This window comes from Macrobrachium nipponense, chromosome 9, assembly GCF_015104395.2.
Source record: "Macrobrachium nipponense isolate FS-2020 chromosome 9, ASM1510439v2, whole genome shotgun sequence".
Classification (NCBI taxonomy): Eukaryota; Metazoa; Arthropoda; class Malacostraca; order Decapoda; family Palaemonidae; genus Macrobrachium; species Macrobrachium nipponense.
The window spans coordinates 51904662-51917405 of record NC_061110.1 but is presented as its reverse complement, the minus strand read 5'-3'; the positions used below and the strand labels follow the sequence as shown (position 1 = coordinate 51917405).

Here is a 12744-nt window from a genome sequence, read left to right as displayed (position 1 = left end):
TTTGGGCTAGGAGCTACGTTCCCCCCAATAGAGGCGGGCAGGTTCAGATAGAGGAATTATCTTCCCCTGATCCGCCGCTTCAGCCCGTTCCGCCAGCATTACTTATGACAATGAGATATGAGACTTTGAGTAGGCTAAGCTTTGGGGAAATTTCCTTCTGAAGGGATCCAAACCAGCTCCGTCAGCGGCGACTGAGTCATCTCCGGCCCTTCGGCCGTTGACTTAGTTTGCTAAGTCGCCTGCTGCCAAGGATTCTCTCCCCCCCAAGGGGTCGAGAGCCAAGTCTGCCAGATCCAAGGCGACGGAGTTTGGATTCAACCATGAGACCCTCGCTAACCTTCTAATGTTGAAGGTTAGGGAAGCGGTTGATGAGAGGTTTGAGTCGTTACGACTCGCCTTGGGCTCTGACACCTTAGGCCAGGCAATAACATCTCTGGCCGAGAGGATCAGGCCCCTGAACGATATGCTGACCGGATTTCTCCGCTCCGGATCCCCGGCGCTGGCCTTGTCAGTACCGGATGCGTCAAAACTACCGCCATTTGACAAGAACAACCCGTGGCGGTTGGCTTTACATGGCCCATTCTCGGATGGGAAGTTATCAATTGAAGGGTGCGGAACCCGTCCGTTGAAGGACGTTGAGCTCTTCCCGGAGGGTCTGCAAATTTCTTTTCCTGGATTTGTCAGACTAGCGGAACACGCGTTAGTCAGAATAGGCAAGGTCCCGAAGGAGACAGGGATCTTCCCTAGGGACCAAGCCCAAGCTATTTGGGTTCGCACCCTCTCCGGCTGGGATTGCGTCAACACTGAGCTGACGCCACACAAGGGTACCTACACCATGTTTGTGACCCCAGCCAACGTTCCGTCGCCCTGTACAGACAAGGTAGCAGAACTAACCCTACAAGCGGCAGCAGAAGACAAACCCCTACCAGTACTAAAGGAGACAGAGGCTACCTCTCTTCTCTTCCCCGCAGGTGGGGAGTTTTGGAACAACGCTCCGGCCACGTTTACAGCAGATAAACTTGACCCGAACTGCGCTTCCACTCTATTTTCCGAAAAGCGGCCTAAAAATTCCGGCCCATTTAATCAAGGCGGAATTTGAAACAAGATCAAGTCTAGGAAGATCTATCAGCTCCGTCACTACAGCAGAGTTGGTAGTCTCCACTTACCTTGACAAACAGGTGTTCCGGGTCCTGACGAAAGGTCTAATACACTTTCCAGTCGGATCGCTACGACTTTGCGATGGCAAGACGAGCTTGTAAGAAATATGGCCTGGCAGGTGCCTCGATAAGGCACGAACTTAATAGGCTGATAAAATCCTCAATATGGGGAGAAAACCTGTTCCCGGAAGACGAGGTTAACAACGTCTCTCGAGAAGGAGCCAGAGCCAACCAGAGCCCCGGGGTCCATTGGGGACTCCCCTTCAAACGGAAATTTGAGACCCCCGGACAACAAACCAGACCCAAGAAGAGACCAAGCAGATTCAATCCTTACCAGGCCTCCCATCCTCTAACGGTCGTACAAGCGGTCTCGGTATCTAAAAAGTTGGTAAGCCTTTGACATCTAAGGCTCATCCGCAGCAACAGTTTGTTTACGACAAACTCCGCCAGCCCACATATAATGGCCTCCCCACCCTTTAACCCCGCCTATGAAGCAGTGGATCTATTCGCAGCCACAACAGCAATGAGAGAAGTAGCAGGGCCAGAGGTGGCTCCCGGCTACGAGGCGGACCAAGGGGTAGAGGCTTCCAAGGAGATAGACCTGCAGCCAGTCAGTGAGAGCCTGCAGGTAGGAGGGAGATTATCTCTTTTGGGACCATTGGACCTTCAGTCCATGGGCCCACAGTATAGTCTCAAAAGGTCTGAGGTGGAAATGGGAGAAAGGGCCCACCTACCCAATAAAAATTTTTTATCAGATACCAACGGCAGACCTTATAGACTATAACAAAGATATCCTACAGAAGAAGGCCATAAAAAGAGTGAAACGACTAAAGTTTCAAGGACGTCTGCTCATTGTCCCAAAGAAGGACTCTGACAAAAGAAGAGTGATTCTGGACTTGTTCCGTCTCAACTCATACATTCATTGCAACAAGTTCCGCATGTTGACAGTTTTGCAGGTGCGGACCTTACTTCCCCGTGGGGCTGTCACCACCTCTATAGATCTTACAGACGCTTATTATCATGTTCCAATAGCAAGGAACTTCTCTCTGTATCTAGGCTTCAGGCTAGGAAACAAGGCTTACTCATTCAGAGTCATGCCTTTCGGGCTCAACATCGCGCCCAGGATATTCACAAAACTAGGAGAGACGATAGTTCAAGAACTAAGAACTCAAGAGGTATTGTTAGTAGCCTACCTAGACGACTGGCTCATTTTGGCAGCCAGCGTCAAAGAGTGCCGCAAATCAACAGCCAGAGTGATAAAATCCTTGAAATTTCTTGGCTTCCAGATAAACAGGGAAAAATCTCGGTTTGTTCCGGCTTCCCGCTTCCAAAGGCTGGGGCTATGAAACAGTTCCTCAAGAACAAGATGTCTCGGCGTACCCAAGAGAGAATCCTAGGTTCGCTTAAGTTCGCGTCAGTAACAGACGTCCTATTAAAAGCCAGTTTAAAGGACATCAATCGAGTCTGGAGAGAGAGAGCCAATATCAATCTCAGGGAGCGGCTTCGTCCATGGACGAAACGTCGGAACCTGGAAAACGAATGGCTCCGGCCAGGAACAATCAGGTGAGAGTAGCCTCGGCCAGCCTAGTGGTGGTACACTGCATAAACAGAGGAGGCTCCAGGTCAAGCAAACTAAATTACATATTAATTGCGATATTCTCATATGCGACGAAAAATCATCGGCACCTGTCAGCAACTCACCTGGCAGGAGTAAACAATGTTATCGCAGACGCAGACAACTCTGTTGGGATCGGAGTGGCCCCTGGACAGGAAGTCATTCCGGCGGATTTGCAATCAAAGCCCGGACCTTCAAGTAGACCTATTCACCATAGAATCCGACCACAAACTACCATGTTACGTGGCAACCAACCTGGACCCTCTAACTTAAACCACAGATGCAATGTCCAGAAATTGGAACAATTGGCAGAAGATTTACCTATTTCCACCGGTGAATCTTCTGATGAAGGTCCTGCACAAGCTAAGATCTTTCATAAGACAAGTAGCACTAGTGGCACCCAACTGGCCAAAGAGCAACTGGTTTCTGCTTCTTCTAGAATTGAAGCTCCGACCCAGACAGATCCCTTGTCCAGAGCTGACACAGACAGTACAAACTCAGACTGCGTTAGCTTCCTTGAGAATTCTGAATGCCCTAACTTTATGGACTTCATGAAGTTTTCAGCTCAAAAGGACGCTAGTATTAATCCACTAAATATCTTATTCATAGAATCAGATAAAAGAGAGCCAACGCTCAGACAATATGACTCAGCAGTAAAGAAATTGGCCAAATTTCTAAAAGACTCTGCTGCTCATGAAATACGAATCTGGCAATCTCGCTCTTTAGAACTCTATTTGAGAAAGGCCTGGCTGCTAATACCATTACAACAATCAAGTCAGCCTTAAGAAGATTTTCCAGATTGGCTTTAATATGAACTTGTCAGATTCATACTTCACCTCAATTCCACGAGCATGTGCCCGCCTCAGACCAATAGACCGCCCTCATACGGTCTCTTGGTTTTTTGAATGACGTACTTAAGTTAGCCTCAGACACTAATAATGAGTCATGCTCTTATATAACCCTGTTTAGGAAAACTTTATTCCTGATGGCCATGACCTCAGGTGCCAGAATATCTGAGCTTTCAGCTCTCTCTAGGAATCCAGACCATATAGAAATCCTCCCGTCGGGGGTAGTATTACTATCCCCAACCGGAGGTTCTTAGCTAAGAATGAGGACCCACAAAATAGGTGGACTCCATGGAAAATCATACCCTTAGCACAGGACACATCATTGTGCCCTGTCGCTACCCTTAAATCCTTCTTAGCCAGAACTTCTGGAAAATCTTCAGGGCCCCCTTTGCATTAAAGAGAAAGGCGGTACGATTTCTCTTAGAGGTATTAGACAACAAATACTCTACTTTATTAAACAGGCCAACCCGGATTCAGTTCCACACGTCCATGACATCCGAGCAGTGGGTACCTCTATTAATTTCTTTCACAATATGAATTTAGAAGACCTAAAGAAATATACGGGTTGGAAACCCTCAGTAGCTTTAAGTGCCACTATCTCAAGAATCTAGAGGCCCTTAAATTCCCAGCAGTTGCTGCAGGGAGCATAGTCTCCCCTGATTGATGAACCTCATCAAATCCTTTCCTTAGACTGTCATCTTTTTCCTGAAACACTCTCTCCTTCCTGCCTACTTCACTCGTATTCCCCACTGAACCTCTCTCCTCCGGGTCGAGAGGGTTTAGTCGTCATCTGGCCACTGGATCATGCATACATAATGTTGAGGCCATAATTGTTTTATGGACCTATCTGTAAATGCCCTAGTTTTTGCTCTGGATACCATTCTTGAGTCTATTATATTGTCATATTGTTACTAGTTCTAAGTCATAGTTTAAGTCTTAGTGGAATTAGCAAATAAGTAAATTTAATTTCAAATGAACCTTAGGTTTCATTAACTCCTTCTTTATACTCTGGTTTGGTATCTGGTAAGCTTGGATGGGAATTCTCTGATACTTTTTCACCGGCGAACACAGGTCGAACCCAGAAAAGGGATTTTGATGAAGGAAAAATCTTTTTCTGGGGGAAGACCTGTGTTGCCCGGTGAACCCATCCCTTCTAATTAAATTTCCCACCCTCAACCAATCCAAGTTAGAGTGTCTAGTCCAGGAATGCTAGATGACGCGCGAGTCGGGTAGTAGTAGTAGTAGCGGGAGCGAGGAGTGGCCGTTGCAACGGCTCTCTCTAAGAGAGGGATTTTGGAAAGGAATCCTCTAATTGGCAGAAGGCCTGTGAGTAGTGGCTTCCACTTCGCCCCTTTACTTATACCGACGCCCTTTGGGTGCTCGCGCTGAGGGTAGTAACTTCAGAATACCATGCTAGTTTTTTCTCTGGTATATTTAGGATATATCTATACTTGAAAAATGAGCTACAGGGATTTTTCAACAGGTGACACAGGTCTTCCCCCAGAAATAGATTTTTCCTTCGTCAAAATCCCTTTTCAAAGCCCAAATCTTCTTAACCCTATAAACTCCAGGGCTAAAATATGACAAATTTTTAATCAATTTCTATTTTTCATAGCTAACAGACCTAAGGTCTTAACAATAGGATAATCTTCTTGTGCCAGCTGGACACCAATTAAAATCAATCAAAAGATTGTGAAGCAAGGAATATGTGGCATCTGGCAACTCATGCGTATTCGAGGTGGAAGCTGGTCACCAACCAAACATAGAATCTTGTGACGCGATAGTCTTTTTCCTCACCCAGGGAAAGAGAGGGGAAGCTAGAGGTGGGCAGTAAATGTTAAGACCTCAGGTTTGTTGGCTATTAAAAATACAAATTTATTAAAAATTTGTTATTTGTTCATCCGCCAAACAAACCCTTGGTCTTAACAATAGGATAGACTTATACTTGGAATTAGGTACAAGCATCCTAAACCTGCTGGGAGTTAACCCACCTAACCACCCTTCCTTGAAGAACGAGTTCTAAAGAAGGGGGCCCAAGCCCGTGAGAGAATAGACAATATGACATCTAAAGCTCAGCAGTCTGGGTCGAAACACAATGATATATGGTCAGAAGCATTGCATTCCAGGAATAAAAGAAAACTCAGCCTGTTCAAGCAACAAACCATGCAAGGCACATAGGTTTGTCACTACTCCTCACTCCCCCTGCTAGACAGAGGAGCCCTTGCTACTGAAAGGCAGATTTGTCTATTGTACAGTCACAATGCAAAAAACCACCACCAGTACAACCACCCTACTAACATGTAACAGACCAGTTCCAGCATATGACGTGTCTATTCTTCGACCTTCCCGTAGGAAAAGAAAGGAAAAAAGAGAGAGAGAGGCTAGCCAACTCACTCATTCTGTCTTTCACACAACCATCCTAGGAAAGATACAAACTGTCCCGCTAGGGGCACTGGGTGAATTACACTTGTTGGAAAGCCACCACTGGACCCAAGGAACAAGTGTCCAAAGACCTGTAGGCAATGTCCTTTAGGCAAAAGGAAGTGAACATGGACTGCCATAGCCCAAAACCAGCGCTCAAAATTCTATGAAAAGACAAGCTTTTCTTAAATGCCAAAGAGAAACTTATAACTCTGATGTCATGTGCTCTAGCCAGCACAGACTCAGTGACAGAACTAGGATATTTCCCTAGTGGATCGGCCTGTGCTAACAAAAACCTACAGCACCCAGGTCTTAAGTGATGAACCCTTTTCATATAGCATTGCAGTCTCTGACAGGGCAAAGCAAGAGCTCTTGTGGATTGTTGTCCGCAATCATTCAGAGGGAATGGAAAACAAGGCAAATCTATCATCATGCATCGAGGGATTCTGGGTCTTAGCCACGAATTCTGGGACAAATTCGAAAGCCCCAGAACCCCAACCCCAGGTGTGTTTAATATCATATCTTAGGCCATGAAGCTCCCCAACTCTTTTCGAAGAAGCCAAGGCCAACAGGAAAACTGTCTTTAGAGTCAGATCCCTGTCTAATGGCCGACATAAGGGCTCAAACAGAGCTCAAGCGTGGCTCAGGAATAGAATAAGATCCCATGCAGGAGGCTTGAGTTCCCCTGGAGAATAGGACTGTTCAAAACTCCTGAACAACATGGAGACCTCCCAGGATGAAGAGATGTCCACGGCTTTCAGGCACAACACCAAGCCCAAGGCCGCTCTGTAACCTCTGAAAGCTGAAACAGAAAGATCTTTATCATCCCTGAGGAAGATAAGAAAATCCGCTATCCGCTAAACAGAAACTCTGAGTGGAGAGAAACTCCATTGACGACACCAATCACAGTAGACTGCTCATTTCCCCTGGTAAACTGTTGATAAAAGTTTCCCGAGATAGCTGGATATCCATCTTGTAACCTTTTGAGAAAAACTCCTCACTTGGATGAGATAATTGATAAGTCTCAGCCGTGAAAAGACAGGGACTCTACTGATTGGTAAAACCTTTCCACATGAGGTTGGCAAAGAAGTTGTCGCCATGGGAGAATCTCTCTTGGAACCTCTGACAGATGAGACAGGTCCACGAACCACTCCGCTTGAGGCCACAGAGGTGTACCAAGGTGCCACCAATGTCATCCTGAGATTTCGAGAACTCATTATTGTGTTCAGTACTTGATGGATCAGGCAAAATGGAGGGAAGGACTATACCTCAAGATTGTCCCAAAGACACTGTAAGGCGTCCTCTGCTAGAGCAAGAGGATCCGGGACCACTGAACAGTAAACCTCCAGCTTCCTGTTGAAGTGAGTGACAAAGAGATCTAGCCTAGGCCTTCCCCAAACTTGAAAAAGCCTGTCCACCATATCCTGATGCAGAGACCCCTCTCTGTGCACAGGATCTGCTTCCAACAACTAAGCTTGTTGGCCACCACATTCCTCGTCTGGAATGTACCTGGCGGAGAGCTGCAATGAGTTGACAATCAACCACCAGTGCAACTCACTGTCATCAAATGGAGCTGACGAGACACCAGACTCCCCTGTTTGTTCATACAGGCGACCACCATGGTATTGTCTGACATCAGCATGACAGAATGACCTTCTACCCTCTCATGGAACTCCTGCAGACCTAGGAAAGCTGCTTTTGACCTAGGAAAGCTGCTTTTAAGTCCAAAATGTTGACGTGAAGCAGTTTCTCCTCCACACTCCAAATGCCCGAAGCAAGGAGATCTTCCAGATGAGCAACCCAACCATTGATGGAAGCATCTGAAAACAGGAGAAAGTCTGGAGCGGGTGGACATAGAGGGACTCCCACAGTGAAATTCTGGTCGTCCAACCAACAACAAAGGTCGTTCCTCACCTCCTTTGACAGAGGAACTCTCTGCAGAGGGGAATCTACTACCAGCGACCAAAGTCTTTCAGTCTCCACTGCAGAGACTGAAGGTGAAGATGACCGTGAGGGACCAGCTTCTCCAGAGAAGACAAAATCCCCAGAAGGACTTGCCACTGGTGATCTGGCTGTTTGGACTGTGACAGGACTAAGGGTGCCACTGACCGGAACTTCTCCAGCCTCTGGTACAATGGAAAAACACTTGACTCTGCTGTATCTATATCCATACCTAGATAGAGAGCTCTCTCTCGCTGGGAACCAGATTGGACTTCTCCAGGTTTACTACTATGCCTTACTCCTGAAAAAGCTGAAGAAGGCGATCCCTGTCTTAAAGTAGTTTCTCCCTGGAGCTTGCCAAGACCAGCCAGTTGTTGAGGTATCTCAAAAGGCAAATCCCTTGATCGTGAGCCTGTGTCGAGATTAGGGCAAAGACCCTTGTGAACACCTGAGGGGCGGTAGTCAATCCGGAGCGAAGGAAACAATAAAACTTGCTCTCCCAGACTGAACCAAAGGAACTTCCTAGGTGAAGGATGAATGGGAATCTGAAAGTAAGCATCCTTCAAGTCTATTGGCTGCAAGAAATCATTGCCTCTTATTGCTGCCAAACTTGTCCGGGGCGTCTCCATCCTGAAAGGTCGATTGCTGGTCTCCAGTCACCTGTAGCCTTCGGAACCAGAAAAATCTGACTGTAAAACTCTAATGCAGGACGCTGCACTTTTTCCACCTCCCCCTTGTCCAGCATCTTCAACACTTCCTCCTGCAGAGCTAAGTGCTTTGGGGAGCCACAAGCACAGGTCAGATTAAGAGGGGGGCCTGTCCGAGAGAGTGGGTGAGAAGTCGAAGGATAGTAGATACCCGACCCGAAGAACATCTACTACCCATTTCTCCACTCCATGCAACTGCCATTTGGTCCAATGGCCAGCCAGGTATCCCCCAACTCATGGCAATGGAGAGGGAGAGGCACCCACTCAACTAACAACCCGCTCTGCCCCCTCCTCTAGAGCCACTCCCAGCCTTGTAGGGCCACTGTTATTGTCTTGACTTTGACGGAGAAGAAGACTGAGGGACTCTCAGAAGTCGAATGCCTGGATGACTTGACTGGATAAGACCGTCTTGCCTGCTGTTGCAGAGGGGGAGGAGGAGGAGGAGGAGAAGGACGAGAACAAGCCTCTGATTTAGATACTGACTGATATACTAACCTATCCTTGGTATTCGCTCACCGCCAGTCAATCGCATCTTCTAACTGAGTTCTTGGGAAAAGAAGCTGCGACGGAAGGAGATCCCCATTTCAGAGAGCTGACAAGGACTCCGAATCTACTGACCCTGCCACCTTAAACAAGACCATGTCTCTCCTGGCCAGGAAGACGTTGGCCCACAAGTTGCACTAAAGTGGCCTTGATATGAGACGGCCTTAACACCAGACTGCAATAGCTTGACAAAGGAGGAAGAACTGAGTAAACCTCCCTCGGCTCTATCAAAAGCTATCCTGGCTATCACAGTGGACCACAAATCCAGCCAGGAGTCAGTCTGGAAGATGGTAGAAACACTAGCCTCCATAGCAAAGGCCTATTGCAAAGAAAAAGACCTAACCTGATCCAGGCTCAAACCAGGTAGGTTTAAGACGGATCACGTCCGAATTAAGGTGATGGGACATCAGCAGCTGAACTACATTGGTGGAATAATACTCCCTATGACTCATAAGAGGAGGAAGACGGAACTTCGAGGATCTATAGGAGCACAGAGAGCCATCGGTCTGAAACCAAGGCGTTAACACGTTGCAAAACAGACTAAACATGCCCTGACAAGGGAAGGTCAAATGAAGCCCTAGTATCTTGCCTTGGACCTAGGAAGGCCTCTATACCAATAGGGGTCACAGAAGAATGAGTTTGCATTCTACACCCAAGATTACTGAACTCACAAATGAGATCAACAACCTCAGGGAAAGAAGACGGAAACTCTTGGCTCTCTCCTTCCTCTAGCTTCGGCAAAGGAGACTGACAACTCGAAGAAGGCGGTGGCTTGAAAGGATCCACATCCTTCCCTAACAGCACTGGAGAGGCTTCCCTAGGAAGCCGGGCATCATGCCTCCCACTGGTTGGAGTGGAGCCCCTAATTACCAAAGATAGAGGGCTCCAGAACAAGGCCACATGAAGAAACCCATACATAGGCTCGACCCAAACCGTGTATGTGCTCATGCAATGAACCACATAAGTTTGCGGGACAAATCATGTACATGGATGTGCAACGATTCATGTACACAGCCATGAGATGACACACAAGCACAGTCATGAGACAGGGAATGACAGCGAAGTGAACTTCCTGATGGAGACTGATTCTTAAGGTCCCGGTCTTTGGGAGGCGAACAAGAAACATGTCCGCAGACCAGAGTAGCCACATGTTCTCGACCGATTATCGCAACTTTGCAGAGAGAAGAATCTTTGTAAGGTGTAGGAGAAACTGTCATAGAAGGTACCTTCAATTTCTTAACTGGAGCCTTATCAGGTACAGGAGACAGAGATGGTTGAAATAAGGGGCTAAAACTTCTATGATCACTAACACGCACGTTTAAGGGAGAGACAGTCTTGTAGAGAAGCCGGAGAAGCACTCTTTTCACTCACAACTCTTCCGTGGTCACAAACACATACACATGAGGGAGAGACACAGCAGTGTATAGAAGCCGGCACAGCACTCCTTTCACTCGCAACTCTTTTATGGTTAAGACCACACATATGTAAGGGATAGACTCGGCCATGTATAGAAGTCGGCGAAGCATTCCTCTAACTCCCAACTCTCCCATGGTCATGAACACGTACTCGTAAGGGGGAGACACAGCTGTGTAGAGAAGTCAGTGATGCACTACTCTCACTCACAGAAGATGATGCCACAAAGTCCATAATTCTTCAACATTTGACTCGAGGGTAAGGAGATGGAGACAAAGAAGCAAAAGGAGATGGGGAGAGAGCTTCCTCCCTCTACAACATCTCTTGTTAGATAGGGGTGGGGAAGAATCACTCTTTCCATGACTTCTTGCCAGATAGAGCAGAATGCCTCTCTCAATAAACCAAGTCCAGCCTCTCGAACATAGCTTGAAACAACATCTCCAATGGCTCAGCAAGAGGCAGAGAAGACGTCACAACAACAAAGGAAGAAACATCACCACAGCTGACGTCATAGTCTGAGACGATGCTGGGAATGACGTCACAACATCCCGAATGGCAGCGCTGGTTGATGGCCTCGCTGGAGAAGCGATAAAGGGCGACCCAGTAAGCGTTGATGTTGATGCAGGAGTCCCGCTAGGAGACAGCCCATGAGAACCAAAGTAATGTAGGCCTGGAGGTGGGGGGGGGAGAGACTGCCAGTGGGGCCCATGGGAGGTATGAGCCTCCAAGAAATGCAAGAAGACTATCCAAGGAGGGGGAACCCCGTAGGCCTAGAGACATCAAACAGCTGCCGTCTTGTTTGATTTGGAATCTGAAATAAAGAAAACAGAAGGCGTGGCCTCCTCCCTCTTGGGAAGGACATTAGATCCTGCGGGAGAGGGGGCTACATTAAACATCATCTCATCCTGTGTAACTCCCGATACCTCAAACAATGAACCAATGGAAGAAAAGGAAGGAAACAGCGGTACAACCGAAGTAGGGGGAACACTTCTGGAAGAGGGGGATGCTGAATAGTTCAAATGAGATGAAAAACCCTCCCAAGAAGGACAAGTAAAATCTCCGATGCTCCCTCTTCTTGTAAAATGCCCTCCACTGCAACTTAGGCCAGGAACAACCTTCCCGGCAAGGATTTGTAATGGTAGAAAAATTAGATCGGCACCTACTGCATTTCATACAGGGATCTGTAATGGTAGCAGCCAAAAACCTGGAACATGGAAAACCCCGAATGCCCAGGCACCTGCGGTGACGAGACCTTGAAGAATTGGAGGACTCCATGATAACAATACAGCACACACACTGAAACAAAGAAATCACGGGTAAACAAAGCAACTAGCTTGGGAGGACAGCAAAAGGTGCTATACCCTCCAAGGTGGTCAAAGAAAGGCTGTCGCATGAGTTGCCAGATGCCACAGATTCCTTGTTTTACAATCTTTGATTGTTTTTAACCGGTTTCCAGCTGGCGCAAGAAGATTATCCTATTGTTAAGACCAAGGGTTTGTTACACGTATGAACAATATTTCACTTACCTGTTCATCCTGCACCACATTCAAGTGTGTTGTTTCACTTTTTGTTGACTCCACATAGTCTGCATGTGGACTAACTTCAGCATAGTACGCTTCAAGTAAGGAAAGGGCATGGCTTCCATAGCCTTTCTGAATGAGGAAGTGCAATATTAGAATCGTGTTTAAAATGTAAACTATGTGAATAGCAAATTATAATACTTATTAACATCAAAATCCAACCAATGCAACAGTATGGAGACAATGAAAATTTTTCAAACAGTAATTCATAATGCCTACATTAATGTACATACAAAAACTCCAAACTAACCCCTTGAATGTGTGGATGAGTAGCTATCCGAACAACACGTGCTCCTGATAATTGTGGAAAGTCATAGTTCTGGAACTGATTACTGACAGTCCATGGTACAAGATCTCCAGATGGTTTTTCTCCAACCGTGAGAGCAGCCATCACTGAATCCTTGGAAATCTTACCCTCTAGTGCAACCTGAAAGTGAATAAGAATAAAGTAAACAAATTACTCTCTTGCCTCCTCTACTTACCTAATCAGATATCTTGAAAAACTATACAAAGAAATTC

At 46.8% G+C, this 12744-nt stretch overlaps 1 protein-coding gene across 2 annotated transcripts in view; it reads right to left on the bottom strand.

The window, feature by feature from the left end:
• LOC135218377 (RNA cytidine acetyltransferase-like) overlaps window positions 1-12744 on the bottom strand; it is a 558384-nt gene that overhangs the window by 218351 nt on the left and 327289 nt on the right. For both annotated transcript variants that reach the window (XM_064254646.1, XM_064254647.1), the window contains exons 10-11: window positions 12476-12652; window positions 12172-12297 (exon numbers count right to left, since the gene is read on the bottom strand). In XM_064254646.1, coding sequence (XP_064110716.1) covers window positions 12172-12297; window positions 12476-12652 — 303 coding nt within the window. The remainder of the gene's footprint in view (window positions 1-12171; window positions 12298-12475; window positions 12653-12744) is intronic.